This window comes from Coniophora puteana (assembly GCF_000271625.1).
Source record: "Coniophora puteana RWD-64-598 SS2 unplaced genomic scaffold CONPUscaffold_6, whole genome shotgun sequence".
NCBI lineage: Eukaryota > Fungi > Basidiomycota > Agaricomycetes > Boletales > Coniophoraceae > Coniophora > Coniophora puteana.
Window position 1 is genome coordinate 613,504 of NW_006913058.1, and position 27,914 is coordinate 641,417.

Here is a 27,914-nt window from a genome sequence, read left to right on the forward strand (position 1 = left end):
TAGCCACGTGTGACGTTGTGTGTCATGTCTGATCCCCAAAACATCGCGTTCGCTTCTTGATCAGTACACACTCAAGGTCATGCCTTAGCACCACTGGGTGCAGCATGAACAACGTCTACTTTGCAGCACCCGTCGCAGCACTCGTCAGAAGAATCGTCAATGTCTTCTCCACCCTTTCCATCACCCACCAATACGTCTCTCGTTCTACAAGCCTCGACGAGTCTCCAACTCTTTCAGCCAAATCCCCCTTCTCACCAGAACCCAAGTCGTTTTTGGAGAAATGGCCATGGAACGGCACATTGAGATCAACAGCTTCTGAGATGTCTTCAGGCATAGACTCGAGCGGTAAGCATACCCACCGTAGATCGCGCTACCGCGACGCTCACTTCCGCAGAGTTCGCACCTCCCAGCAACGCATCGTCTAAACCACCAGAACCGCCTTCCAGCTCTCCGACCCCTTCTCCTCCTCACCGAACTAATTTGGATCCCAAGTCCGATGACATCGTTCACCAGCTCATGCGCAACCCTGCACTCTACGATCCTATGAGAGCACCACGATACCCTATAGTACTATGCCACGGTGCGCCCCTTTCTCGCTCTATATGACTCGCGGTACTGAGATGTTTTAGGACTATATGGCTTTGACGTCCGTGGTCCTTCCTCGTTTCCCAGTCTCCGGATGCACTATTGGTCAAACGTTCTCGAGATCCTTCGTAAGAAGGTTGGTGCGAACGTCATCGTCACAAGCGTACCTGGGTATGTTCACCTCCCCAATGTATTGCCGCCCTCCGTTCTAATGCACTATACTAGGACTGGTTCGATAGCATCGCGATCGGAGAACTTGGATCGTCTGCTGCAAGAACGCGCCAGAGGGCGAGGCGTCAACCTATTGGCACACTCCATGGGTGGACTGGATTGTCGTCATCTTATTTCACACGTGAAGCCGACAGAGTACGCGCCCCTATCTCTGACGACCATTAGCACCCCTCATCGCGGAAGCCCCTTCATGGACTGGTGCTCTGTATGTACATACTATATCATCAATATTGCGAATCCCTCATCGTCATATACAGGAGAACATCGGACTCGGCCGCAACCGCCAGAGAGATTCGCAGATTCATGCCTCCGCTTCGTCCTCCAACAGCCCCGCGCCGCTCGACCGTGCGACCGCGTTGGCGGAAGCCTTGAAAGAGAAGGCGAAAAAAGAGGCCGCGTTCTCGCTCGCGTCGCTGCCGTCCTCGTTCACGACGCTCATCCTCTCCCTGCTCGACTCGCCCGCGTACGCGAACTTGACAACTAACTACCTCATGAACGTGTTCAACCCCGCTACGCCCGACGACCCGCGTGTCCGCTACTTCTCCGTTGCGGGCCGCCTCGACGAGATGAGTATCTGGCACCCGCTCTGGCTGCCCAAGATGGTACTTGACGACTCGGAGCGACGCGCGCGCGAGCGTATCCGCGTTGAGGCCGCGTCGGGCTCTGATTCTGGCTCCGGTTCGGGGACTGGGGACGGCTGGGACCGCGAGGGACCGCCGCTGTGGGAGCGCAGCGATCTGTGGGGCAACGATGGGCTCGTGAGCGTGCAGAGCGCGCGGTGGGGCGAGTTCCTCGGTATCATCGAAGGCTGCGACCACTGGGAGATCCGGGGCGCGCGCGGGATGGACTTTGGCGTCAATGTCGACCTCTCCCAGCTCGGGAGCCTCACGAGCCGGGTGAGCATTGGCAGCATGGACGGCTGGTCGTTTGGCGACTGGGGGCGGTTCGTCACCGCGTGGAAGAAGGAGGATCAGAAGCGGGAGAGCGAGAGCAGGCGTGCGGGCAACGGCGGTGGGGAGGCTGGGCAAGCCAAGGCTGCGCCTCACGAGGCCAGGGGCTCGGCGACGCTCACAAAGAAGGAGGACCGAGACAGGTTGCGAGCAAAGGAGCGTGAAGACCCTGTCATCAAGGCGTCCACCGACAAGTTGTCGGCCGTTTTTGACTGGATCGTCGACCATGTGCCTGCGTCTGGCTCGCCGCCAAAGACACCAGTGCCAACCGAACCCCCGCCACAGAAGGTGAAGAAGCCGCGGATAAACGAACTCGAGACGAGGATGGATCTAGAGAGGTTTTATGTAGCGCTTTCTCGGAAACTTTACGATGAGGGACTGTAATTGTAACATAGTTCACTATACTCATCTTTGCATTACTTCCTCGGTCTGACAGATACGTGAATTCACGATCCGAAGAACGCATGTAAAGATGACCGAAACTGTTAGTTCATTTGCTTCTTCCTCAAACTGATATCATCATGGAGAGCGAGCAGATTTTGAAGACGAACGAAGCTTTGTCTATTTTCAATTACATGATATACAGCTTTTTGTTTTTGTGATCACTTCCGACCCATCAATACCCTGGTATATACATAATTAATCTGTGAGTGTATGGTAGATTGTCCATTGCGAATTGATTGTTCTAGAGGGCCAAGTCGCGAGCAAAGTGGAAGAAGTCCACTGATGAGCCGTTAACACCGTACTTGTAGATCTGCGAAGAGCAGTCATATTAGCTTTTGTTGGGAAAGCAGCGAGGAAATGGACAAGAAAAGGACGTACGAAGTGCGAAGCCACCCAGCTCGAGAACAGCGCGCGCTGATACGGCTCGGGGAGACGGCTCGACAGCTCGTCGAGGCCGATCTGGTCGACGAGCGTCTTGGGGATGGCGCGCCTGAGGACGCCGCGCCGGCTTGGCTCGTCGTCGTACAGGTCCGAGCTCTCGAGCTCGGCCTGGAGGTTGTTTAGCGTGCTCGAGAGCTCGTCCGAGATCTGCGTGCGGGGCTTGGCGCCGCCGAGGCGCCCATGCTCCTTCCAGATGCAATGGAACTCGGCGGCGGCGTTCTCCACGATCTTGGCCTGGACGTCCTTTACGTAGCTCTGGTAGAAGGGCGAGGGCTTGCCGTCCTTGAAGATCATGAGCTCGACGTATTCGTCCGTGGTGAGTGCCAATCCAGCCAGAACCTCCAGCGAGGAACTCGTAACACCACCTATTGAACGACATGAACATTCACGCTTAACCAGTTCTAGAAAGGAGCTTACCCTTGTTAGCGCTGGAATCCTTGAACAGGCAAACCTTGCGCTTCTCAAGGTACAGACGAGCTTGTTGGGTGAAGAACAAGTTGGCACCCTCAACAATGTACTTGAAGTGGGGCTTGCCCTCGGAGTCGACAAGAGCGGCGACGTTGGAGATGTTCACAGCTTCGGGTCTGCCACCACAAGGGACAAACATATCCGCCTTGAACCGGAGGTGAGCACCGTTACGGAAGTCGGTACCATCGAGGACGACCTCTCCGGCTAAAATTGTCGTCAGTAAGTGTATGCAATCAACATGTTGGATTTCCACTCACAGGGCAACTTGACGTCCTGCTCCTCAACCTGGACAAGGTATCCATCCTTGGAGAGCTTAGACCTGTCAAAGAAGCCCACAGGCTTGCGCAGCTTGGCAAGGCGGACGAGCTCCTCCCGGTTGAGACCATTGGGGTCAGCGAGAACACCACTGCCGTCGATAATAGCGACAGTCTTGTCCGAGCTGAGAAGGATTTCGTCTACACCACCACATAAGAATCGGGTTATGTTATAAACAGCAGTTTACTCACTGGATCCAAGATCACCATCAGGGCCGCCGGTCTGCACCTTGGTGATATCCTTCTCCCGAAGGCCAAGCTGCTTGTAGATGCCGAGCACGTACTGCCTAATCGACAGGGACGTCATGCCGTATGTGTCGTGAGGAACACCACCAAGGTGCTCAGCGCTCTTGCCGGTCGTGAACGACTTCCACCAGGTCTCTGCACCACGCTCGCGAGCGTGAACTAGACGCGCATACTTTAGTAAAAGGGAGAGAAGACCATATTACTATTACTCACGGGCAGCCCAGTCCATCATGTCAGCGGTACCCTCGTCAGGACCGAAGAACAGAATCTCGGGCTTGTTGTACAGGTCCACAAGGCGTTCCTTGATGCCAGGGGTCTGGCCAGGGATAAGAAGGTCGATGACAGCCTAGCAGAAGGATTAGAATAACACTCTTCGATCACGGCTTTCCTCGACTGACATCGACATATTTCTCAAAGCATAGACGGGGGCTGGCACCCAAGCTGCAAATCAAGGTGAAGACAGGCACACATCCAAGGCGGTGGACACACTTACGAAGGAAGAATGGTACCCTTTGCACCGCCCTCAGGGATATCCTTGTTCTTCAGGGATTGCGTCGACGCCAGACCATAGTTCTCATCGAAGAGCATACGCTGATTAATAGAGTAGTTCCTGGAGTTTTGGTGTCAGCAACCTCGTTAGACCCTTCCACAGCAAGACTCACTCCTTGTTCCGCGACATGACGATACGAATACCGCCACGCGCAACGTCCCTGAAGCGGATATGGAAGCCGCGGAACTCATTCCCGATGACGAAGAACATGCCGAACGGCTTCTTGGGGTATTCGACCTCGGGCAAGAAGTCGGGCGCGAGACGGAAGGAGAGCGCAACCTTGGTCGGCTGGTAGAAGTTGGTCTTTAGGACGTGTCTAAAAATGGCGTTAGATTAAGCTGAGGAGAACTCAAGGCTTGTACATACTTGTTGAACACCATGAACGCCTCGAGGACCTGTAGATCCTGCTTGTTCAACACGGTACGCCTAATTTTATCGTACAGCTCCGCATCAGACATAGGTTGGGTAGTTTGCAGGCGTTGGTACGAAAGCGTCGGCATGAGCTGTGATGCTTCGTCGGCCGTCGGGTAGTGGGTCATGGCGAAGTTGACGTAGAGGAGTTGTATCTACGCTCATGTTAATAATCTGATAGTCCACGAGTTGTAGGAAGCTTACCAGGTCAGGGTGTGCGTGGATGACCTGGGCGATGCTCTCTCGAGTGAAAGTCTCCTCCCTGAAACGCCTCTTGATGTCATTCAGAACCTCAGCGTGGGTGGCAATGTTCTCGTCAAGAACATCCTTCAGATGGTGGTAAGCAGGCCCAAGACGGTTGCAGAAGTGCTGCGCGAACACCCATCCACAGTCTAGTAGAATACATGTAAGTGTATGTCTTTTAGGTGAAGTTGAAGATGCTCACAAGCATAGGTAGCCTCCTGGACAGCGTGGTTTGTGTTTCCGGGGTCGAGGAAGAAAGGGTTGTCGGGGAGACAGTAGAGCAACGAGGCTTCCTTCATGACCTGGAAGATCGAGTGCTCGATGGGCGCCGCGTTCGAATTCGGCATCGGGTTGAGGTAAAGCGAGATGATGGTGACGCCATTTGAGAACTGCTCGACATACTTGCGCGCCGAAAAGAGTGAGTAGAAGTGGTACAGGTTCGAGAGCGCGCTGAAGAAGCGCGAGGTGCCGCCCATCTTGTAACCGATGACAAGGCGGCGCTCGCGGGTGCCCTCGACCTCAAAGACCTCCATAACGGGGCCGTGTCGGCTCTCGACCTGGTTCATGATCTTTTGGTAGATCTCAAGGGTGTTATCGCTGGCCTTCTCTAGGAAGATGGGGTCGGATACGCTGCGGATCTCGGCGTGGCCATCGACAATCTTTGCGGGCGTGGTGGGGAAGTTGCATTTGGTGACAAAGTAGCAACGAAGCTGCTGAGACGCGGTGGCCGAGATGGAGCCGGTGGAACGGAACGTCTCGAGACGGTAGCAGTTTTCAGGTGAGACCTTGTCCAGGTAGAGCGAGTCAATCCTTGAAACAAACACTAGGTATCAGCAACTACAGTTTATTGCTTTGCAGAAAGCGATGAAAACTGACCGTGCCTCGCAGGTTGCCCCGGGGCCCTCGACCAGGGTCCTGCCTGGTGGACTGGTGTAGATAAAGGTCGCGCTGCTTCCTTTTTCGTCGATTTGCTCGAGGTCGATGACGAGTTTGGTGGGATCATGCTTTGTGAAGGCCAGTACCTTGGCGCCAAAGAGGGCGAGAATATGATCGGAGATGACCGAAACGGATTCGTTCTGGAAGTAGGTGTCATCGATCCCCAGGTGCGAGTAGAACCAGTTGACTTCGTTCGCGACGAGCTCCCGCGGGATGAAGCCCTATAAACAACCGCACGCGCGTCGCGTCAGCGTGATCGCGCATAGATATAGATAACACACTGTCATCGCGTGCTGCCTGTCTCGATGGGCGAGACACCGACGGCGCGATTGTTAGTGTGATGAACGCACCTTGTTGGCCACCTCGACCTGGACTTTGGCGCGCTGCTCTTCCTTGCCCTTGAACACGGGAGTGGTATACCCGGGGAGGTTCTTGACACGCTGGAGCGAGACGTCGCTGTTGGTACGCGAGCTTGCGGCTGATCCGCTGTTGAGATGGCCCATGTTGGGATCAAGCAGGACGGTGTTGGCAGGGCGTGGCGCGTCTTCTGACATGGCTACTGGTCGGTATTAAGAGATCAAAGGGAAAAAAGGGAAGAAGGGTGATGGAATGGAGCTGGTTGGTGGTGGATGGAGGAGAGAGGTATGGCATGCAGCCTGGCAATATTTATACAAAATCGAAATGGATTGTTTCTATTGCAGTCCAGGCTCCAGACTGAAACTGGCCGTGCATGAGCCGGTCACACCCAGCCGTAAAGCATCTGCAGTCTCTCCAAGATCCGTCTCTCCCGTCGCGTCGACCCCAGAAACTCATATAGCCGACACGCTATTTCCGGCTCACCTCCGTCCCGTAGTCAGGGATCCGGACGTGTTGACTGCCACCTCTCCGACGTCGGCCACTTATCCAATCATCCCGCCCAAACCTCTCCTCATGCTATGCAAGTACACACATGCTCTCATCATAGCGCATGCGTTATACGTGCGATCTTCGTCATACCACGGCCCAATGAGACACCCTCGGACCCAAATGATGCCAATGTCTGCAAACGCCGTGATCATGTCAGATTATCGATTCCATGATCCGGAACAAACACACACTTAACCTATCCTTAGCCCCGCGTTCGCAGCTCACAGCCCTCCGAGGCGGACACGTCTTCAACGGCGCGTTTCGATGCTGGCGGGCGCCTATCCTTAGCGGACCAGTCAAATTCCAGAACTACCTGAATGACAGGCACAGACTGGAACGGACCTAACGCAGGGCTGACAAGTCGACTACCCGTCGCTTGCGCTGCCACTTGATGCGCAGTACCCCATGGCCCGGTGTGCCGAACGTGTGGGGTAACACTGTAACAGCGCTTGAGTTTTCAGTCAAAGGACGGCCGCTCACGTCCTTTGACGTCCATTCCGGTGAGAATGAGGGCGTTATCACGGTCGTTACACCAACGCTAACAACGCTTGAAATGTACACCAGCACGAGTGCACGTAAAACCATCGTCCTCACCGGACGAGGCGTCATATATAGTCGCCCTGTTTATAGCAGTTCAGAACCGAGGCTACCCGACTGTCGGCCGTACCCCGCTTCCCCGCATTGGCACTGCTTGAGTGTTCGTGTGGGATTAGAACTCCGCCAAATCGCCGACCTTCCTTGTAGCCTCCCTCAGTGCTAGTGGCATTGTTTAACGGCATTGGTACACCCTCAGGTTTAGACTCGTATTGGTGATACATCGTGCCAAGCTCGTGGAGAGCCTTCTATCCAGCCCAACCACTAGAGCCAAACTTCTAAGATCGGGAACCCTGACGCACGCCCTACCCTTGCTCAAGTTCAACGCTATCGCGTAGCTCTTTCATCAACTCGGTCCGATTCATACCCTATTCTTGATGCCTAAGCCTGCCCGTCACGAAACCGCTCGCATCAACCATGCCGAGGAGATAAGCCAGGACAGCTTGACAGAGCTCCGTCAAGAAATCTGCGACATTCTCGAAGAGAGTTTAACCACCTGCGAAATCAGCGCTTGGTTTGATTGGTACGCTCCGTCATGCAGAGTCAAATGGGATGACGACTTCCTAGAACGTGTCGAGCGCAAGATGAGAGAAACGGGTCGACTATCCGATAGTGGCTGGTCCGCTGTTTTAACGGCTACAGAGGACCATGAAACTGAAGCCAGTAATACCTTCAAATACATGGCTGACATTGCCGCCGGGGTCGCCGAGGAGGCCATGGAAATAAATAGCGAAGTAGGACCGACAGCCATCATCAAGCCCACTCCGGACAACGTTGGATCCATATCTGAAGTCGACGCCTTCAAGTTCAAGCCCGACATCCGCGCCGTTCTCCCCTTTCCCAACGAACGCCTTGATCCACGTTTCATTCGATGCAGCGGGCGCATATGCAAACAGAAAAACACTCCAGAGTACAAAGAAGGTGAGAGGTTGTCTTCGATAAACACCTCCGACACTGTTGTCGTCGGGGCCGTGAAGAAGGGAGGGGAGGCCGCGGACGTCAGAGATGTAAGTCTTCTTTGATGACCCACCTGTTGAGTTGAGCTTACGCGTACAGAATGAGCTCGAACTCTGCGGCGGGGCGACCGAGCTGCTATACAACGATCCTTGTCGTCGGTTCGTTAATGGCTTCACCATCGAAGGCTCCTTCATGCGTGTATGGCGATTTGAGCGAAGCCACGCGTGCGTTTCTTCTGATTTCAATTTCCATAAGGTATGCAAGTTGGTAAACTCAAACTCAAATTCCCCACACCGATGTCCTATTGTAGGAGCCACGTCTTTTCATCTTATTTCTCCTTTATCTCACATTTTCGCCGCACATGGATCTTGGTTTTGACCCTACTGTTGTGCGGTACACTGCACGCGTTCCGAAGGAAGGCATCCAAAATGCTGATCCCAAGAATCCGAGTCACTATGAGATAGTCATCTCATATCGCTATCAAGTACAGGACAAATACTACCTGACTATAGGGCATCCCATATCGGAATCATCAGCCTGGAGCATAGCCTCTCGATCGACCCGAGTGTGGCTGGTGAGGGAAATATTCTTCGGCAAGGATGGTGAGTTTGAAGAGGGCAAGGAGACTTTCATTCTTAAAGACGCGTATCCATACGACGATGCGGTGCTCGAGAAGGACATCAAAGACAATATTATCCAACAACTCTCGAAGCTGGACAAGCAACAAACGCCACCAACGAACTACGCTAAGAAGGCAGAGGCCTACTTCATGACTTATGTCTATGACGAGCTCGTCAAATTACCCGATGAAAACGAGAGCATGTGGTCACTTGATGATTTGACGACTTATACGCCTGTCACAGAGCCGATCTGTTTTACACCTGTCGAAAAGGTAGATTCTTTGGCGAGCGTTGAGGACGGTGATGTCATTGTCTTCGTCGCCCGCGAATCACAACGCAGCTCGACTTGCCCAGAGTCCCAGCGCCAAGCGATTCGGGATGCGCAAAAGCCAAATCCCAAGGTGGCGAGACAACAGAAGGAACTGAACTACCACCGGCGGAAACATGTACGGACTATCCACAAGGAGGTGTGCCAAAGCATCTACGAGCTTCCTGATTGGCATACCCTGATTCGCTGTCTGATCGACATTATCGAGGGTGGGTTTGTGTTCTCCGTGAGCTAACTCCCGTGTACTCAACTCACTTTAGGGTTGAACCTACTTCGCTTGGCTGGCTGGGTTCACCGTGACATCAGTGGTGGCAATTGTCTTTGGCATATGGATGGAGAACGAGGCAAGATCGCCGATCTGGAATATGCCATGCCCTACGATCGTTCAGGCGAGCACGTCGATGAGCTTATGACGGTTAGTTCCCTATTTGTGTCTATGAACGACTCTAATCTTGCTATCAGGGAACACCTGAGTTTATGGCAGCAGAATACCAAGATCGCGAATATTTCCACAATGTGGAAGTTGCAGATCAATCAGAGCTCGAAGAGGTGCCCTTCACCTTTAACTTCTATCACGACCTCGAGCCCATCTTCTGGATATATGCTTGGTCCTTGTTCTACCGCCCTCCCTCACAATGTTTCGTTGACATAGGAATACCCATGCCAGTGATCGAGCAACTTAAACGAAGCGCGAAAAAATGGTTCGACTGTAGTATTGGAGGCAACAACAGCCGCCTTGTAACTATCCAGGGTGCCAGGCGCGCTGGCATGACATCCTCTCTCCGAGGCGTTTACACTCCTGAGACCAGCTGCTCCGTGCTCCTTGGTGGACTAGAGGTGGTCAAACCATTATCGACGGCGTACAGAGATCTAGAGGGAACTCCGCTCCAACTTATAACTGACCAACATACTCGCTGGCGCCCTGCCCAGTTCTCTGAGGTGCCTTATAGAGAAATGCAAAACAAGCTTCGTCACGTTCTGGACGCCCTCAATGACCATGAACTCGACGTTTACGTGCGCCCTCTTTCTGACAAGAACACTCATCCTAGAGATGCAATAGATGATGGTCACAAGGACGATGATGGTCCTCTTGCAGAGAAGAGAGCCAAGATTCAGGTTCACGCTCAGGTTTCGCAATAACCTGTCTACATATTCAATACCGATTTTAGTATATGTACCCCTTGTCGTTGAACATTGAGCGCTCTGGGTCCAAATGATGCCAGTCATCTGTAAACGCCATGACCATGCCCAAAGATTATGATCGATGCTATGATCCGCCACGACTACTTTTCGTAGCTCATAGCCCTCCAAGGTAGACATCGCGGTTCGATGCTAGTGGCACCTATCCTTAGCGGACTGGTCAAATTCTGGAACTACCTGAATGACAGGCACAGGCTGGAAATAGGCTCCCTTACAGACCTTGATACGTGCTGCCTACGACGGTGATGTAGACTACCCCTTCGTATGACCTAGCTGCCCTGGAACGGATCTGACACGGGACTGACCAGTCGTTTGCGCAAATGCTGATGGCCCGGTGTGCCGAATGTGTGGGGTAACAGTGCTCGAGTTTTTAATTCGAGAGCTGACGGCCGCTTAAGCGCTCATGTCCAATTATTCGCGTCCATTCAGACGGGAATGAGGATATTATCACGGCCTTTACCTACTACCAATTGAAATATTGTGCTAGTACGAGTATGCGTACTTAATACCAAGGTCCACACCAGACGAGTAATTAACTACTAAGTCACCTGTCCACGTAAAACCGACGCTATAGCTTAAATACTATAGCTACACGACGTCGGTCGCAGTAGGCACCCCTTTCCCCGCACTGGCACTGCTTGAATTCGGCTCAAGTACCCCACTCTCCTTCGTGCGGCGATCAAAGACGGACGGGCGCTCAATTTTGATGAGGGTCGATGGGTCGACTGTCGAGCTGCACCCGCTTGGCCCTGCGCCACGCATGCATGCTTGCTGACAATATTATGATACTTGTTAGCAGAAAGTGAAGAAGCGTCATAATTATCTTGTGTTAGCCTAACAAACAAGAGCTTTAACAAGAGTTACCTGACAAGAGGACACATGCTACTGTACATCAGCATGTCAATCATCATTGTCTTCATTTGATGCATATTGATGTCCGAAGCGTGTGGGAACCATTCTCTAGGGGTAGGTGGTGATATCGATCGTGGGAATGCCATACTGTTCAACGTTCAGCGCTTCGGCGCTTAAGGTCTCCGACCAGCCCAAGCTCAACACTATCGCTCAGCCCTTTCATCAACATACATTGCTACTCTTCTGCTCAATGCATTATCACCTCTCCGATTCATACGTTATTCTTGATGCTTAAGCTGCGCCCACACGAATCTCCTCGCACCGTGCGCGTCCAGCGGATACCCCAGCACGGGTTGGCAGACCTCCGTAAAGAAATTTGCAATATTCTCGAAGAGAACTTAACCACCTGCGAAATCAGCGCTTGGTTTGATCAATACGCACCGTCGTGCAAGGTCCAGTGGGACGATGACTTCCTAGAATATGTCGAGCGCAAGATGAGGGAAACGGGACGACTATCCGATAATGGCTGGACCGACATTTTGGAGGCTATGCAAAAACATAAAAATGGAGACAATACCTTCAAACACATAGCTGTCATCGCAACTAGTGTCGCCGAGGCGGCCAAGGAGAGAGACGACGGACTCGAACCAACAGCCATCGTCAAGCCTACTCCATACAATGTTTCCATCTCGGAAGTTGAAACCTACAAGTTTAAGCCCGATATTCGTGCCATCCTCCCCTTCCCCAACGAACAACTCAATCCACGTTTCTTTCGACGCAGCGGGCGCATACACAAACTAAAAAACACTGAGGAATACAAAGAAGGCGAAAGGTTATCCTCGATGAACACCTCAGACACTGTTATTGTTGGGGAGGTGAAAAAGGGAACAGGGCTCGCGGACGTCATTGACGTAAGTCTTCTTTGATGACCTACCTCTCAATTTGGGCTTATGCGAGCAGAATGAGCTCAAACTTTGTGGTGCGGCGACCGAGCTGCTATATAACGACCCTTGTCGTCGTTTCATCAATGGCTTCACCATTGAAGGCTCCTTCATGCGTGTGTGGCGATTTGAGCGTAGTTATGCGTGCGTTTCTTCTGATTTTGATTTCCATAAGGTATGTAAGTTGGTAAACTCAACCCAAATTTCCCACACCGATGTCTTATTGTAGGAGCCACGTCTTTTCATCTTATTCCTCCTTTACATCACCTTTTCAACGCACCAAGATCTTGGTTTCGACCCCACTGTCGTACGGTACACCACACGCGTCCCGAAGGAAGGTATCCAGATTCCTGATCCGAAGAATCCGAGCGACTATGAGACAGTCATCTCATATCGCTATCAAGTACGGGACAAGTACTTCTTGACTATAGGGCATCCCATATCGGAATCATCAGCCTGGAGCATAGCCTCTCGATCGACCCGAGTTTGGCTTGTGAGGGAAATATTCCTCGGCAAGGATGGTGAGTTTGAAGAGGGCACGGAGACTTTCATTCTTAAAGACGCGTATCCATACGATGATGCGGTGCTCGAGAAAGACATCAAAGACGATATTATCCGACAGCTGTCGAAGCTAGACAAGCAACACATGCCACCAACGAGCTACGCTAAGCAGGCAGAGGGCTACTTCTTAACTTATGTCCATGACGAAATGGTCAAGCTACCCAATGAAAACAATGTCGAATGGTCCGTTGCCGATTTGACGACTGACATGTCTGTCAAAGAGCCGATAAATTTCACGTCGGTCAAGGACAAAGAAGATGATGTCTTCGCCATCAAACCCCAGCCCAGCTCGATACGACAAGGGTCCCAGCGTCAGGCAGTTCGGGATGCGCAAAAGCCAAGCACTAAAGTGGCGAAACAACGGAAGGAATTAAACTATCACCGGCGAAAACATGTACGGACTATCCACAAGGAGGTGTGCCAAAGCTTATACGAGCTTCCTGATTGGCATACCCTGATTCGCTGTCTGATCGACATCATCGAGGGTGGGTCCGTATTCTGCGTCAGCTCACTCTCGTGGACTCACTTCGCTGCAGGGTTGAACTTGCTTCGATTGGCTGGCTGGGTTCACCGTGACATCAGTGGTGGCAATTGTCTTTGGCATATGGATGGAGAACGAGGCAAGATCGCCGATCTGGAATATGCCATGCCCTACGATCGTTCAGGCGAGTACGTCCACGACCCCAGGACGGTTAGTTCTCTCATTCTTTCAAGTTCTCTCATTCTTTCAATGAATAAATCTAATCCTACTATCAAGGGGACACCTGAGTTTATGGCAGCAGAATATCAGGCTCGCAAGTATTTTCAGAAGGTGAAAGTTGAAGATCACCCAAAGCTCCGAGTGGTGCCTCTTACTTTCAATTTCTACCACGACCTCGAGTCCATCTTCTGGATATATGCTTGGTCCTTGTTTTATCACCCTCCCTCACCATGTGTTGTTAGCTCGGAAAATCCCTTGGAACTGATTGGGTGCCTTAAACAAGAGGCGAAAGAATGGTTTGGTTGTGGTATTGAAGGCAACAGCAGCCGCTTGTTGACTGTTCAGGGTGCCAGGCACGCCGACATAACCTACCCTCTCGAAAACGTTTACACTTTCGATACCGGCTGCTCTGTACTTCTTAATGGACTGGAGATCGTCGCACCCTTGTCGACGGCGTACGGAGATCTGGAGGGAACTCCGCTCCAGCTTATAACTGGCCAGCATGCTCGCTGGCGCCATGCTCAATTCTCTGAGGCACTTTACAAAGAAATGAAGAACAAGCTTCGTGGCGTTCTGGAGGCTCTCAGCGGCAACAAACTCGACGTTTACGTGCGCCCTCTTTCTGACAAAAACGCACATCCTAGAGATGCAACAGATAAAGGTCATGAGGACGATGATGATCCTCCTGCAGAGAAGAGAGCCAAGATTCGTGTTCACGCTCAGGTTTCGCAATAATATGTCCACAAATTCAATAACTGCTTTAGTATATGTACCTCTCGTCGTTTAACGTTAAGCATTTTGGATCTAAATGATGCCAGCCCTCTGCAAGCGCCGTGATCGTATCAAAAATCGTCAGTTCCATGGTCCGGCACATACACCTCGTCTGTCCTTAGCCTCGCGCTCGCTAGTACTCAACTCCATTGCGTTCAAATTTTGTAGCTTCGGGCGTCTATCCACCTAAATAACAGGCACACTTACTGAGACGGACCCAATGTAGGACGGAGTCTCCGTCGCTTACGCTGTCACTGCCAGTGATGGGCAATAAATACCCCATGGCCTGGTGTGCTGAACGTGTGGGGTAACGGCGCTCGAGTTCTCAATCAAAGGACGACTGCTCACGTCCTTTGACATCCATTCCGATGAATATGAGGGCATTACCAAGGTCATAATACCAAGATCAGCAACGTTTGAAATATACAATAGGACGAGCACACGTAACGCCATTGCCACGAGGAGTCCAGTCACCCAGGTATTTGACATTACACCGAAGCTACCCGACGTCGGTCGTACATAGTAGACATCTGTAGACATCCCACTTCCCCGCACTGACACTGCTTACCCCAGATTTTAGCCGTCGGACATCGAGCATCTGGCCCGCTTCTTGTCAAGGTCTCAAATTACCCCACGATGGGCCCCGATGATCCGAGCTCTCACACTTTGTTACAATGCTAGCAATCCATCACGCACACGCCGAATATTCCCGTAGCGAACTTGTATTGATCAGTTTGACTACAACGATTAAACCTTTCTTTCTTTCACAACCCACTCAAGCCTGGTCTATAACACTAAGTACAGAACGCTTAGCCTTTCATTCGGACGCCAGCACCGAAGGCAAAATCACGACTTACGTATCACTTATACCCACACTTCACGAGAGCTCAGCCAGCCCGTCGCGCATGTACTCCTGGAAGAGGTTCTTCCACTCCGCGTGCCATCGGCTCAGCGCGGGCCTGCCCTCGGCGACGTCGCCCGCGGCCCACATGACGCGCAGCTGGTCGACCTCGCGGCGCGTCTCGTTGTCCGGGCAGAGGATGTAGAAATCGCCCTGGCGAACGTGGTCGAGCATGTAAAGTACCGCCTCTTCGGCCGTCCACGCACCCGCGGGCTTCGCTGAGCCCGCCGAGCGCCCCGTGATACCTGTGAACGTCCACCCCGGGCTGAACGTGCGGCGCATCAGAAGGTGTCTTGTCCGAAGAAAACTGGCTCACATGAACAAGTGCGCAGAGACAGCGCAGCCAGGGCGCTGGCGCAGATCGTGCGCCAGCCCTTCCGTCAAACTCTTAACGGCAGCCTTGGACGCGTTGTACGCGGGGTTTCCCCTATCATACGACGGTCAAAAACAAAGACTCGGGGGAAACGAAGCGAACGTGGGCTCGCGGCCGGCGCCCCCCGCCACAACAGCAAGCGCGCCCGTGCGGAGGGCGCGAGCGGGCGACTACATAGACAGGGCAGCTGCTTACGGGGGGTTCGTGATTCCCTGTTTCGAGCCTGTGGTGATCACCATCGCCGGGTTCTCTTGATGGAGCATCGACTGTATTCATAGCCAAGGTCCGCGGCGTAGAAGAAGGCATAGGATAGATAGGAATAGGCATGACGTGGTGGGTGAGAACGGTGCCACGAGAGCGAGAAATCGAGAGACTTACGGGGACGAAGGTGTGCTGGACATTAATAACGCTGTATATATACGGATAGTCAGCGAAGCACTCCTGGGTATTCCAGTCGAGAAAAGAGGCCGTACCCAAACACGTTCACTTCGAAGACCCTCGACCAGTTTTCGGTGTTCTGCCAAGAATGACTCGGGCGACTGATGGCGGCGTTGTTCATGAGCACCGCGACCTACGCACGCGCAATTGAGCTTCGCCGTCGACGGGTGGAAATATAGCTCACCTCGCCCCAGGCCTCGTAGACCTTGTCGCGCAGACGGACGACCTCGTCCATCTTGGACACATCGGTAGGGATAACAAGCACATTTCCCTCGCCGATGATCGCCGCGATCTCCTTGCCCGTCTTCTCGAGCGCTTCCGCCGTCACATCGGCGAGCGCGATCTTCAGCCCCGCCCTGATCCATCGCGAACGTAATCAGACAGACGATTTGCAGATCGACGCGAAGATATCATCAGCTGTTTAGGATAGGATATAAGCAAGCAAGCGAAAACGAGACGCACTTGGCAAACTCGAACGCGGCGGCACGTCCGATGCCACTCGCAGCGCCGGTGATGACGGCCACGCGACCGGCGTGGATGACGGGATGCAGCTCGCTGTCGACGGGGGACAGGGCCTCGAACCGCCTGTGGCTCGGGGTCGTGCCGAGGATGGGCGGGCGGAGGGGAGACGGGCCACGCGAGAGAGGCATGCTGCTCGGCGAAACGGAGGGTTGTTTTGAGGAGGAACTAGTAATAGAGGTCTGGAATAGACGTGAGCTCAGGCGCGCAAACTTGTAACTATGGGGTGCGATCCGCGATTGGGCAAAGGCAGCAGTTAAGGAGGGTGATGTCCTAACACAGCCTGCGACGGGTATTGGACGTGCAAACAGAGACATGGAGACAAAAATGAAAGGGGGATTTGGGCAATGGGCATTGTGGAGGGGTAGGGGAGAGCTAAAAACGCCATCGGTCAGCCAACTCACAAGCACGCCCAGATATCGGATGCGGATGTGTTGGTGCAGAAGTGCAGCGGTCGCAACTTGACTCAAGACGCTGTGAATTATATGGGTGGCTTATATACCATACACGACGGCCGCTATCCCACCACGGAGGTCTGTGACCATGTAGCAATGACGTCGCAATTTGCAAGTTCCTGTCGTGACAATGCAGCGCGCTCGACCGGCACTGCACCTGCTATATTCTCCACTCCCGCCGTCCAGATCATGTCCAGAGTTCAAGCGAACACATTAGCCGATCCACGCGACTCCATCTAGCAGATCACCGGACTGACTGGGGTGCAAAGCCATGGTCACCGTTTTTCGGGCATCGGAAGAACCAAACATGTACGTTTCTGCCGTCGAACGTCCAGAGGGAATAATACATTTATACGCTACATGACAATCAGAACATCGAAAAGAACTATGTAGTCTGACGGCCCAGAACATGAAGAGTAAGTGAGTTGTGATAACTGTTCAAAGAACCGAAAGCGAACAAACCAAACCAGACAAGATTGAGAAAGAGAAGAGGAACACATGTACAGACATACAAAAGTATCATGCAAATTATGTATCCGTTCCATAGCCAACAAGAGCGACACTTGCGGCACCGTTTTGGTTTAAGCCTCCCTAGGACCCTCGCTGCCGTCCTCTACGCCCATCTTCTTCCTGACGACCTCGAACGTCTTCAGCATCTTCCTCCTCGCTCCGAGGGCTGCCACGCCCTTGGCTTCAAGCCCAGCATCATCGAGAGCGACAACGTCCTTCCAGTTCATGTGCTCGAAGTTGGGCGTGTACTTGTGCAGCCTCAGGCTCCGCAGCCACGCGGGGATGTCGCCCAGGAGCGACGGATCGAAGTCTTCCTCATCCTTCTTCGCGCCGGCCCCCGAGCTGCTGCCTGTTGCCGACTTCGGCATGCCGGGCGACCGGCCTCCGCCGCCTCCGGCCCCGCGACCGCGGTTGGCGCCCGCACTGTTCAGGCCGTTCTGCATGCCCATCCATCCACCGGGCGACTGGAAGCCAGCCGCCATCTGCGCAGCGAGCATCTGCGCCTCGGGCGTCATGCCCTGGAGACCCATCGCGTTCATCTGCGCCTGCAGGTTCAACATGTTCATCTGCATCGGGTTCATGCCCGCCAGAAGACCTGCGCTCGGCGGCATGCCCATCCCAATACCGGGGCTGCTTAGCCCGTTCATGCTGAAGCCGCCCATGCCCAGGCCATTGAGGCCGTTTGCATCGTCCCCACCGAACCTGTTCGGAGGAAGCCCAGGGCTCCGCGCAGGGGCATTCCATGCGCCGGTTTGTCCGTTGCTGCCTTGTCCAACGTTCCTGCGTTGCGCCTGTTGGTTGTTACCGTCGTCGTGCACGTTGCTGTTTCCTGAGGGACGACCATTGTCGGATCCACCGGTGGTGCTGCCCTTTGAGGCACGGCGGAAGGTCTTGGGATCCGCCATGAGAGGAACACGAGGGGGCTGGTTCCAGTCACTGAGTTTCTGCGCTGCAGCGTCCAAGTTTTGTTGAGATTGAGCGTCCTTGTTGAACATAGGGATCAGAGGCGTATTGACATTGCTCGCCCAGCTGTCGCCAACCATAGGGGAGAGACCATCAGCACCGGTGCGGCCTGAGCCAAGAGAGCCGCTGAACTCGGTACTCTTGGGCCTAGCGCTGCTGCTCCCGCTGGGGATAACGATCTCCTGAGCAGGCGAGTTCGGATTGTTCTCCGCGACTTGACTCAGCGCAGAGCCCCATGCAGAGCGACCTTCACCGCTAGAAGCAAGGATCGGTGCAGAGATGCGATGCGCGGCGTTACTGGCCTTTAGTTTCGCACGCTGTTGGGCGAGAGTAGCTGCCGCATCGCCGCCAACCGCGGCAGAGTCAGGGGAGAGGTAGTTGGAGTTGTTGTCGAGTGCCAGCGACTGCCTGTTCTGGCCTCCACTGAACACGCGAGGCGAAGAAGGCATCTTCGACTGAAGGCCAGGTGACTTGAGGCTCATCTGGGCAAGCTTAGCCTCCATCTGGCCTTGCATGGATCCTGATAGAGAAATCAGCAACTTGTGTCAAATACATCATGTCTTGAGATCTCGTACCTCCAACAGCGGGACTGAGCAACGCAGTCATAGGATCTGACCTAGCCATCTGCTGCAAGACAGTGATGAAGAAGCGGATTTGAACTTGGGTAGATTGTTGCAGGAGGCTGTAAAGAGCGGCTGTGCGCTCCGCCTCGGAAAGTACTTTAAACCCTACAGATCTATCAGTTCCTGATCTTTTCCGAAAGATAGAATGTGGCGACACTAACATTGCTCAATAGCACTAAGCTCTTCTTTGAAATTGACGTCCATTGAAGCAGCGGCCATATCTTCGAGAGTGTCCTCGTAGTTCTGGAGGTTCTCGAACCACTGGTCGATCGCCTCAGACTCTGGAGTCTGGAACGCAGTCGCGCTGCCCAAGAGCTCGCTGGTGGGGCGAATTCCTCCAGGGCGGGGCGAAGACGGCGCAAGAGTCTGGCGCGCACCCAGGGAGGCACGGGCATCAGCGCGACCGTTCTCCGTGTTGAGAGGAGAGGGCGAGGGGCTGGACGGGGGACGAAGGGAGGCCATGATCAGAGGTGTCGAAGAAGGCTGTGAATGTGAAAAGGGGAAATCGATGTAGGGAATGCGAGTTCCTATGCCTGTCGGAACTTGGGGTGTGTGGAAAGTAAGGGCGTGCTGCGACTGGGCAGACGAGTTGGAGGGTGTATCAAGATGTAGGTCTCAGAACTACTGAGCCCTGACGTCGAGTCGGGGGTGAATGGGTACTAGAAACGAGAGCACGCTGGCACGAAGCACTGGGCTTGTGGGGCTGATTAGTGCGCGCTGCGGTTGTCTAGACAAGACCAGCGGAGCCTGCCGGTCTAGGATAAGGAAACCTTTAGGGCAAAGGGTTTACAGATGTGCAGAGGACGGAGGCGAGGACACGTTGGAGGCTGGCGATGGACGAGAGGCAGAGAGAACAAACACCAGGAGCCCTCCAGACTAAAAGCTTCTTCCCAATCGAGCGTAAGGCACTGCTTGCCGAGCCTTGCCGCGTCTCACGCTCATGTCCCCCCTGGCTCGATGGACAGGACAATTATCCCTCCGCCGGAACATGTATCACTGTCATTCTGCGGCTGATGACGCTGATATGCTCACTTGACGCCTTGTCTCCGTTATTCGGACAGTTTTCGCGCCATGGTGGAAAGCGAACTTTATCATTGAACCAATCTTCTGGAAGGTTCAGCGCAAGCGCGAACAGAGGGAATAGCTTGAGGCCCAATCCGACCGCTGCATGGCTGTTGAAGTGTTAGTATCAAAGCAACAGAGATAGATGTGATGCATCGCACTAGTAAGTCAACACATCTTGACGGAAGCGATGATTGACGTCTGGCCATACGTTTACACCGGCCATTGCACCATCTTCGCGAACACCACCATTCGAGGGAGTTGAGGTCTCCAGAGGCTCCCAGCCAATATCAAAGCCTTCATGAAGATCGCCCCTATTCGCGGGGTCGGTGTTCTCTCCGAGCAGAGCAGTGTAGCCTTTGAAGTTCGGAGACTTGTGTATGTCAATCTGATGTGGTTGTCAGGTCGCGTGAGGATAAAGTGCGAGTTGCAGTGAGTTTCAGGGACTCTCGTACCTCCTGCTTAGCTGCGAGAGGGAGGCTGAAGAAGCTCTGGGCGGCGTCTACAGTGGCCGATATCACATCGCTGGGGATGCCGTGATTCTTGACTGTGAAACCATCATCATTAAGTTTCAGAAATAGACTGTGCGTTGTTGTGCTGACTGTAGAAGAAGCCGACGTTCGTGCACGCGTCTTTGAGCTCCGCGGCGAGTGCTCGCCGAAGCACAGGATCGCTGTTGGAGGCGTTTGCAAAGTCACTGGGAAACGATAGCGTTCAACATTAGTCTTCCGAAGCCATGCGTACCGCGACATGGTGACGATGTTCTTTCTTACATGACGGGTATCTGTCGGAACGCAGTCTCCGTGAACATGGCGGGGCCGCAGTGATATGAGTGAGACAAGAAGGCCAGATGGCAGGGTGACCATCAAGGAATGTCGCTCGATTCAGGGCGTGATCAGAAAAGCAACAGCCTACGGCAATGTGCGTGGTGTTGCTATCCAATAGCAAGAGCTAGCCATATGGAAGGCAACGGTCTGCAGCCGTTGATGTTCGTTTGCAACGCCAAAATTGGTTCCGCGGTGGCGATGGACAATCCATGTCCTCAGTTGGTCTCGCAGAAACAAGAGCTTTCCGTTTCAGACAATGTTGCATTGTACAGCTAGCCTACTCATTTTTTTTTCTACCTTAGATAACAAAACCAGCTGCAATCATGCGTCTGTTACATTATCCTCCGCAACCCGCGCGACACGAGGAGGGCGTGATTGGCATTGGCGCCCATACTGAGTAAGCTCAGGTCCAATCCTCATTCATGATACTACATGTTCCCATGGACCGGTCACTTTTATTTATCATTACAATTTCATCAAATCAAACTAACCAACTGTGTTCACAGCTACGAGGTGTGTACCCAATACAATGATAATCAGCACCCCTTAGCAGGACTCGCCAGTGCTTCACCATCCTGTGGCAACAAGACGATGTCCGGGCGCTCCAGGCGCAAAACACGAACGGCAAATGGGTCGACGCCGTGCCCATTCCCGGAACGCTGGTCGTAAAGTAAGCACCCCACCTACTTCGTCCAACCCGTCGCGCATCGATCGAGCGATCCCGCAGCCTAGGCGACCAGTTCGCGCGATGGACCAACGACGTCTTCAAGTCCACTGTGCATCGCGCGATCAACAACTCTGGCATGGAGCGATACTCCATCCCGCTCTTCTTCGGGACGGACTACGATGTCAAACTCGAGGTGCGCTTCTGTCCATCCTGCATCGCGATTGATTGGCTTCCTCACATGTAATTGAACACCCATCCATTCTCATGTTCACGTTCATTGGCCAGCCGATCCCTGGCTGCGTTTCCGCGGAGAACCCGGCAAAGTATGACGTCGTGACCGCGGGCGAATATGTCAAGTCCAGACTGGAAGCCACCTACGTCCATTCAAAGTGAGCGCACGGGGCCATGGTACATGGTGCATGAGGCATCGAGGGTTAGAGGCCCTTGGCTGGATCCAGGAGCCATCAGTGGCGGCGGCAAGAAGCGAGCGCTTGCGGCGCCGTGTTACTCCGCTGTCCGAGATCGTCGTGCTTGAAGTCTGCGTGCCTCCGCGGACTTTGCGGGTATGCGGGGCCGCCACATCCGCCCTGGCCAATCCGCGCATGTGCTCCTCCAGTCAAGAGGTCAAGAGGCCGCTATAATATATCCTTTCCTACGAAGCTCAGAAGGAGTGCTTGACCGAAAGCTTATGCCCGTAGACGCGGTTGATCTCATGTCCATTTGTACTTATGAAATCGATTGGACGTACGCCATCGACGGAAACCAGAAAAACCTCCATTAAAACGCGACTGTTTGTACGTGAATATAGATACATAATTATATAACGTTGAGCGCCGAGAAAAATAAATACGTGGCTGCAACAAAAGGCCTACTTAGAATACAGCTATATGATACCGGTGCTGAGGCTGGTGGGTATCCGCGATCCGTGATTATCGTTCAGGTCGTAAACTGTGTCATCACCCAATATCCCAAGTCATATTGATTAAAGATCTTCCTCCTCCGCTCGCCCCATCCTCATAGATCCTCGTCGGGCGGCTTTAAAAGTTACGGTTCCATTACCACTGGTATGAATTTGGGAGCGAGCCAACGCGTCCCCCGTCGACGAGCCAAACGGCGCCGTTCACGTAGGCGCCCGCTCGTCCAGCCAAGAATAGGATCGGGCCCGCCATATCTGTTAGGCCCCCGGCACGTCCTACAGGCACGGCCTGCGCAAGTCCGGCGGGCGTAAGATGTTGCAATGTAGTCATCTCTGGTTTACGAGAAGAGGGGAAACCCCGTCAGCCACTGAATCTTATCATGACAAACACATAGAGGAGTGCGATAACCAAGGAGATCAACGGGATAGACATGACACCGTGACGAATGGGATCAAGAGAAAAGGAGAAACGCGTGCAAACTCTGTCAAAAAAGCCACACTCACCGCTTGGGAACACGCCGGGTGCGAGCACGTTGCTGCGGATGCCCCAGTCGCTCAGCAGGTTCGCGAGCAGCCGCCCGAGGTGGGTCACCGCGACCTTGGCGAGCGTGTACGAGACCGAGAGCATGCGCGCGTCGATGCGGAATGCCCCCGACGATGATATGGTGATGACATGCGAGGCAGGCTCCGGGATGTGCATCCGCGGTGCGGAAGCAGCGTGTCCGTTTGCGGCCGTGCCGTTGTGTGCAGAAGACGACGCGTCTGCACCGTTGGGCCCTTCACGAGCGTCGGGCAACTCGCGCGAGGGCTCGGGCGGGGGTGTACACTGGGGTGGTGTTGGTGGAAGGGAGTGGTAGGGCGTTGAGCGCCCCGAGTTGTCGGCCGAGACGGCGCCGTTTGTGTGAGGAGGGGGGCATGGGGTGGTGGCGGTGGCGCGTGCTGCTGCGTATTTGGGGGGCAAGATGCCCTTGCGGAGGTTACCCTGATAGAGCAGGTCTAGAAAGGCGACCGTAGTTTGATACACGGCAGACACGTTTGTTTCGAAGCTTTCCGTAAAGCCCATGGGGTCTGACGTATCCCAGAGGACCTGCTGGTATGCTAGGATCGAGGGCGGTGCTGTCGCGCGGCCAACGGCGTCAATGTTGTCCAAGGGTGATGGAAGCTTCGCAGGAAGTAGATTCCGCGCGATACCCGCGTTGTTGACGAGAATGTCGATGTAGCCATGACGTCTGCGGACGGCGTCGACGATGTTCAGGAGCGATTCGCGAGAGGTGATGTCTCCCTGGAGGGGAATGAGCTTCCCAAAGCGCTGCGAACCGACGTCGGATCAGCGGACGTTCGGGAAGCGAGGAAAAGGAAGTGAGACAAATGGCGTACGTTGTTGTCTCGGGCTGCCTGCTCCAGCACTTGCAGCCTCCGCCCGATGATATAGACAGTCGCACCGTTGTTCTCGAGCGCAGTGGCGATCATAAGACCGATGCCTTTGTCAATGGGAATATAAGCGGTCGGCGTTATGTTCGAGAACGCATAATGAACATGCACGCACCGGTACCCCCACCGGTGACCACAGCGACCTGTCCTTCGACGCCGAAGAGAAAGGCAGGATCGATGTACTGACTGTGTCCGGTTGGTGATAGCATCGTTGGAGATGAAAAGGGTGGAGAAAGGGATGTAAAGGAGGGCAGTGAGCCATCGGGATGGTGTATGTAGATATATGTAGCGTGACAAGAGCAAGCTATCCGAATTTGACACTGAACCCGGCGCTAGGCAAAATAAGGACGAGACGAGTTGACAGTCGTCGGAATCGTAGGTCCACTAGGGCCGCCTATCAAAACACCGGCCCAGCGCTCCAGGGATTATCGCATCGACTGGATGACGACTCGGAGGGAACGGGCTGATTATGAATGAGCCCGGGTGTTGCCCTACGGAATACTGCCCTTTTAATAAACATAAGGTTCTGTGGGATTGGGGATTTCTTCCCATGTTTTCCACCCACAGGCAGCCTGTGCTTGTGACAGCTACAGCTCACTCCAGAGCAAGGAATGCTTGCCTTGGCATGCGGACGTAACCATTTACCTCGTCTTCTATGCCATCGATCTGATACCATCCTACTCCGTGCTTCTTCGGTCAACTGAGTCTCGCTCCGAGTCGGTCTCGCTCGGTATCATCCAATCCTCACTCACACCCGGGCCCGAGGCATCTCTTGCCGCTCCAAAACGTGGATCTCTCATTTAATGACTTGGGAGACCCACGATCCACAAGGCAACGTGAAGTGCAACCTGTAGGATAGCTAAATAAGCTGAACCATGCAAAGCGTCAGTGAGGAAACAGACTACGCGCATCGGCGATACCAATCAGTCTAGGATTGAGAGAAACTGAGGTACTAGTCTTCGAGTGCGAGGTTCGTCCGAGAGTGGGCTCCCGCGACACACGGCCGAATGTATAATTAGCAAGGTAAGCAGTTCACAACAAGGTCCACAATTATAGGTAGCAAAGGTTCTACATACGTCAACTACTCGAACGGGTATCATGTCTAGCACACGGTAAGTGAACGGACTTCCACGGAATTGCAAGGGCAGTACTGCTTCCATCAATCAATCAACGTCCCGGCGTTTAGTAAAACAGACGTTCAACTGGCTAGGGCCTCTGCGAGGACCGCTCAGAAAAGGAAAATGTAACCGCTGAAGAGGGCAACCAGGCCAACCACGGTCGGAATGGCCATGATCTCCGCCCCGAGGCAACGAGCACCGTTCGATCCCGATCCCGAGCCGCCGGTGCTAGAGCTGCCAGGAGTCGAGAGCGTGCCCGAAGGCGTGATGACCGTGTTACCGCTGCTGAAGACACGGACATAGCCGACTTCGAAGTAGGCGTTGTCGTAGTTTGAGGGCGAGCCAATGACGTAGTCGTTGTAGCAGACACCAGAGCACGTCTCGTTGAAGATGGCAGAGTTGCCAGCTATCACGAACATGTCAGATCAGAGGACGAATCCAGGGATATTCCGTGGGTTGGCTTACCAAAGTCTGTACGGAGCGAAGAAGCAAAGTCAGAAATTGTGGAGTACGAAGGTTCAATGACAATATCTCACCTCCGCAAAGAGTGATATCAAAGATAAGCTGCTGAGGCTGGAAGTACTGCTCAATGTTGCAGCCGGTGTTGGGCCAGTTAGCAACAGGAGTGCCAAAGGTCGAAGTGTCAATCGTGCTAGAATTTGATGACAGAGCGCTAGGGATGCTGGAGCGCTTGGGGGCGATCAGAAATCATTAGGTGTATGTGCCGTTACACATACTGGGAAGAACCAGATGCTGAATGGGACGATTAAAATGATATATGGAAAAATTGGCAAGTCTTTGCCCACCTGATACCACTGGACGCGTACTCAGTGACATATGCGCCACCTTGGAAGCCCTGGCCAAAGGAGGCGGTCGAAGGGTCAGTGACAATGCATCCCTGGTTGCTGTTGGTCTGGAAGGAGCAGTCTGTGCTGTTGACGAGGGTGGAAGATTGAGTCGGGCTCTGCTGCTTGCAGCCCTAAATGCCATTAATCGGATGAGATAATATCCACGATATATATATCTTCAGAAGCTTCCTTACAGGCTCGGTATGCAGCGACATCTGGTTCAAACTCTGCATGTTGACGCCCTCAAAAGTGTCAATCTCACCACCCGTTGGCCAGTTCGGAGCCTGGCTCCACCAGGCGGGCCAGACGGAGCACTGTCAAGCATACAAATAAGTATTTATGGACGACCAGGATACGATGTGCCGGGACTCACCCCATATGGGACATGGTACAGGTCCGTTACCCAAACGCTACCAACGGCGAAGCTATCATTGCTTGTGATACGGACAGTGTTGCGTTTGTCGTTGTAGGCTACGGTGGTGGTGTTGTCGACCTTTATAATCGCATGGGATGTCGAGCTGTCTACATAGGCAAGCTTGGCCGACGTTGCGGTTTGTGCAGACACAAAGCTTTGTGTGGCCACCACGACGGTGTGAGTAGCCTAGACACACCGCAACTGATCCGATATGTACTTACATAGCATCGCCGTTGGTCAGGTTGTCGTCTGTATCATCACTGAGCACAACATGCGCTTGACTGACAGTAAAACATGGCACATACAGTTATTATAGAACGTCCAGTCGTTGAAGAACGTGGAGCCTGAGTACTCTTTGGCAAGGTTGTACTGCGTCGCGCGAACCGGCGCAAACGACGTCACTGCAAGAAGAAAGAGGGAGGTCGGGATTGTCGTTGACTTGACCAACATTATGTCTATGGATAATGGAGGAGGGAAAGAAAGCAGAACCGTGAGGCTACCAGATGTCCTACCTTATGATGGCCGCAGGGGAAAAGAATTTGTGACTGAGACAGCATGTCCGCAACGCGAACTAGGTGCCGATCGCGAAGGAACAGGCCCTTGACTCCATTAGCAACGCCCGCGACGCGACGCTCAAAAATAGTCTGCAGAATGACTTTCATCCTTTCTGGGCAATTCTTCGAAATACGGTGACGTCTTCGATGGCCGACAACTCCTTGTTGTCTGAGTCTCCGTTATATGGTTCTTGTTTCTCAATCACATCAATACTTTGTGCCGACAAGTCATTGACGATAAGATGTGCAACTCACAAAAGGATGTGCACGATGTCACATGCTTCCCACCAAGGCGTCAACATCCCGCTCACCGACGCGTGTTTTAGCCGCGAGCCGGCCGAGGCAGCAACAGTTCGACTCCGAGATCGGTTTGAGGGGCCTTGTTTAAGTCAGGTCCAGCACAACACTTTTGTCCCTGTTCCTGAGCAACTATCCTCCGAGTAATCATGAGTTTCCATTCTTCAGAACTCTTCCAGTCGCGACGCCAAGCAGTCAAATGAATCCGCCTGAGCTTGGGAGCATGGAGTACATGGTGGACCAGATGGGTATCGTGGTGTACGAGTATTCGAGAACATCGATCCTGCGAGTCGGCCGACACTTTGAGATGTCGATCACTCACCCACCACGGCACCGGGATTGATAATAGGAACCCAAAGCACTCCAAAGCAATCTTACCGCAGTCATTTACTAATGCCAACAAGTGTTATGGCGACTCCATAAAGCAGCTTATGTCCAATCGTGTACTACGTGATAATGTCGATCGATCAAGGTTGAAACCGCGTTGAAGATGGTGAACGTTGAAGGTGAACTTTGTACATGTGTCACAAAGGATATGCCGCGAGAACGCCCAGCTGATCGCCCGCCAACTTAGCTGCCAAAGCTGCCAAAGCTTGAACGTCTTGAACGTTGAACGTTCAAATTTGTAGGTCCGGGTTGGGTCCGGGTCGCTGTGGCAGTAGAAGACAATCTTACCTGGATTCTTCCTACTAGTACTGTAGCGTCTTCCAAAGGACAAGAACATCGCATAATTCTCAACTTGACTGGA

General features: G+C 53.4%; 11 protein-coding genes across 11 annotated transcripts; 4 read left to right on the forward strand and 7 right to left on the reverse strand.

Moving 5' to 3' along the window:
- Positions 1 to 70: 70 nt before the first annotated feature.
- Positions 71 to 2,150, forward strand: CONPUDRAFT_124016 (alpha beta-hydrolase; the record flags this gene model as incomplete). Its single annotated transcript, XM_007770319.1, has 5 exons — positions 71 to 345; positions 395 to 580; positions 630 to 756; positions 811 to 1,021; positions 1,074 to 2,150. The coding sequence occupies exons 1-5, from the start codon at positions 105 to 107 to the stop codon at positions 2,148 to 2,150; spliced, it is 1,842 nt and encodes a 613-aa protein (XP_007768509.1). The 5' UTR covers positions 71 to 104.
- A 301-nt stretch (positions 2,151 to 2,451) lies between these two features.
- Positions 2,452 to 6,322, reverse strand: CONPUDRAFT_56097 (NAD-specific glutamate dehydrogenase; the record flags this gene model as incomplete). Its single annotated transcript, XM_007770055.1, has 14 exons — positions 2,452 to 2,520; positions 2,589 to 3,016; positions 3,069 to 3,323; positions 3,377 to 3,574; positions 3,626 to 3,838; positions 3,893 to 4,025; positions 4,078 to 4,120; positions 4,173 to 4,289; positions 4,342 to 4,545; positions 4,596 to 4,795; positions 4,827 to 5,032; positions 5,086 to 5,693; positions 5,760 to 6,040; positions 6,170 to 6,322. The coding sequence occupies 14 exons, from the start codon at positions 6,320 to 6,322 to the stop codon at positions 2,452 to 2,454; spliced, it is 3,108 nt and encodes a 1,035-aa protein (XP_007768245.1).
- Positions 6,323 to 6,977: 655 nt separating this feature from the next.
- On the reverse strand, positions 6,978 to 7,563 carry CONPUDRAFT_82151 (uncharacterized protein). The gene is made up of 2 exons (XM_007770320.1): positions 7,290 to 7,563; positions 6,978 to 7,225 (listed from the first exon to the last, which is right to left on the reverse strand). The coding sequence occupies exon 1, from the start codon at positions 7,541 to 7,543 to the stop codon at positions 7,331 to 7,333; it is 213 nt and encodes a 70-aa protein (XP_007768510.1). The 5' UTR covers positions 7,544 to 7,563; the 3' UTR covers positions 6,978 to 7,225; positions 7,290 to 7,330.
- Positions 7,564 to 7,696: 133 nt separating this feature from the next.
- CONPUDRAFT_165309 (uncharacterized protein) lies at positions 7,697 to 10,399 on the forward strand (the record flags this gene model as incomplete). Its single annotated transcript, XM_007770321.1, has 5 exons — positions 7,697 to 8,326; positions 8,376 to 8,531; positions 8,587 to 9,433; positions 9,485 to 9,639; positions 9,687 to 10,399. 5 exons carry the CDS (start codon positions 7,697 to 7,699, stop codon positions 10,362 to 10,364), a joined length of 2,466 nt encoding a protein of 821 aa, XP_007768511.1. The 3' UTR covers positions 10,365 to 10,399.
- Positions 10,400 to 11,481: 1,082 nt separating this feature from the next.
- On the forward strand, positions 11,482 to 14,294 carry CONPUDRAFT_165310 (uncharacterized protein). The gene is made up of 5 exons (XM_007770322.1): positions 11,482 to 12,187; positions 12,237 to 12,392; positions 12,447 to 13,263; positions 13,315 to 13,469; positions 13,536 to 14,294. Exons 1-5 carry the CDS (start codon positions 11,564 to 11,566, stop codon positions 14,211 to 14,213), a joined length of 2,430 nt encoding a protein of 809 aa, XP_007768512.1. The 5' UTR covers positions 11,482 to 11,563; the 3' UTR covers positions 14,214 to 14,294.
- A 661-nt stretch (positions 14,295 to 14,955) lies between these two features.
- CONPUDRAFT_82155 (NAD(P)-binding protein) lies at positions 14,956 to 16,934 on the reverse strand. The gene is made up of 9 exons (XM_007770323.1): positions 16,885 to 16,934; positions 16,424 to 16,662; positions 16,146 to 16,317; positions 15,997 to 16,094; positions 15,902 to 15,932; positions 15,719 to 15,789; positions 15,467 to 15,577; positions 15,107 to 15,415; positions 14,956 to 15,043 (listed from the first exon to the last, which is right to left on the reverse strand). The coding sequence occupies exons 2-8, from the start codon at positions 16,609 to 16,611 to the stop codon at positions 15,127 to 15,129; spliced, it is 960 nt and encodes a 319-aa protein (XP_007768513.1). The 5' UTR covers positions 16,612 to 16,662; positions 16,885 to 16,934; the 3' UTR covers positions 14,956 to 15,043; positions 15,107 to 15,126.
- Positions 16,935 to 17,254: 320 nt separating this feature from the next.
- Positions 17,255 to 19,864, reverse strand: CONPUDRAFT_104262 (uncharacterized protein). The gene is made up of 3 exons (XM_007770324.1): positions 19,193 to 19,864; positions 18,984 to 19,136; positions 17,255 to 18,928 (listed from the first exon to the last, which is right to left on the reverse strand). The coding sequence occupies exons 1-3, from the start codon at positions 19,491 to 19,493 to the stop codon at positions 17,517 to 17,519; spliced, it is 1,866 nt and encodes a 621-aa protein (XP_007768514.1). The 5' UTR covers positions 19,494 to 19,864; the 3' UTR covers positions 17,255 to 17,516.
- A 137-nt stretch (positions 19,865 to 20,001) lies between these two features.
- CONPUDRAFT_165312 (Clavaminate synthase-like protein) lies at positions 20,002 to 20,949 on the reverse strand (the record flags this gene model as incomplete). Its single annotated transcript, XM_007770325.1, has 5 exons — positions 20,867 to 20,949; positions 20,696 to 20,790; positions 20,549 to 20,640; positions 20,255 to 20,481; positions 20,002 to 20,203 (listed from the first exon to the last, which is right to left on the reverse strand). Exons 1-5 carry the CDS (start codon positions 20,902 to 20,904, stop codon positions 20,002 to 20,004), a joined length of 654 nt encoding a protein of 217 aa, XP_007768515.1. The 5' UTR covers positions 20,905 to 20,949.
- Positions 20,950 to 21,243: 294 nt separating this feature from the next.
- Positions 21,244 to 21,831, forward strand: CONPUDRAFT_56246 (Clavaminate synthase-like protein; the record flags this gene model as incomplete). The annotated part of the gene is made up of 3 exons (XM_007770063.1): positions 21,244 to 21,317; positions 21,474 to 21,590; positions 21,648 to 21,831. The coding sequence occupies 3 exons, from the start codon at positions 21,244 to 21,246 to the stop codon at positions 21,829 to 21,831; spliced, it is 375 nt and encodes a 124-aa protein (XP_007768253.1).
- A 533-nt stretch (positions 21,832 to 22,364) lies between these two features.
- On the reverse strand, positions 22,365 to 24,671 carry CONPUDRAFT_124023 (NAD(P)-binding protein). The gene is made up of 4 exons (XM_007770326.1): positions 24,050 to 24,671; positions 23,881 to 23,984; positions 23,008 to 23,812; positions 22,365 to 22,836 (listed from the first exon to the last, which is right to left on the reverse strand). Exons 1-4 carry the CDS (start codon positions 24,141 to 24,143, stop codon positions 22,643 to 22,645), a joined length of 1,197 nt encoding a protein of 398 aa, XP_007768516.1. The 5' UTR covers positions 24,144 to 24,671; the 3' UTR covers positions 22,365 to 22,642.
- Positions 24,672 to 24,899: 228 nt separating this feature from the next.
- On the reverse strand, positions 24,900 to 27,046 carry CONPUDRAFT_124027 (glycoside hydrolase family 16 protein). Its single transcript, XM_007770327.1, has 9 exons — positions 26,621 to 27,046; positions 26,537 to 26,564; positions 26,274 to 26,469; positions 26,095 to 26,214; positions 25,859 to 26,031; positions 25,790 to 25,805; positions 25,589 to 25,742; positions 25,518 to 25,523; positions 24,900 to 25,458 (listed from the first exon to the last, which is right to left on the reverse strand). Exons 1-9 carry the CDS (start codon positions 26,763 to 26,765, stop codon positions 25,163 to 25,165), a joined length of 1,134 nt encoding a protein of 377 aa, XP_007768517.1. The 5' UTR covers positions 26,766 to 27,046; the 3' UTR covers positions 24,900 to 25,162.
- Between the last annotated feature and the right edge of the window lie 868 nt (positions 27,047 to 27,914).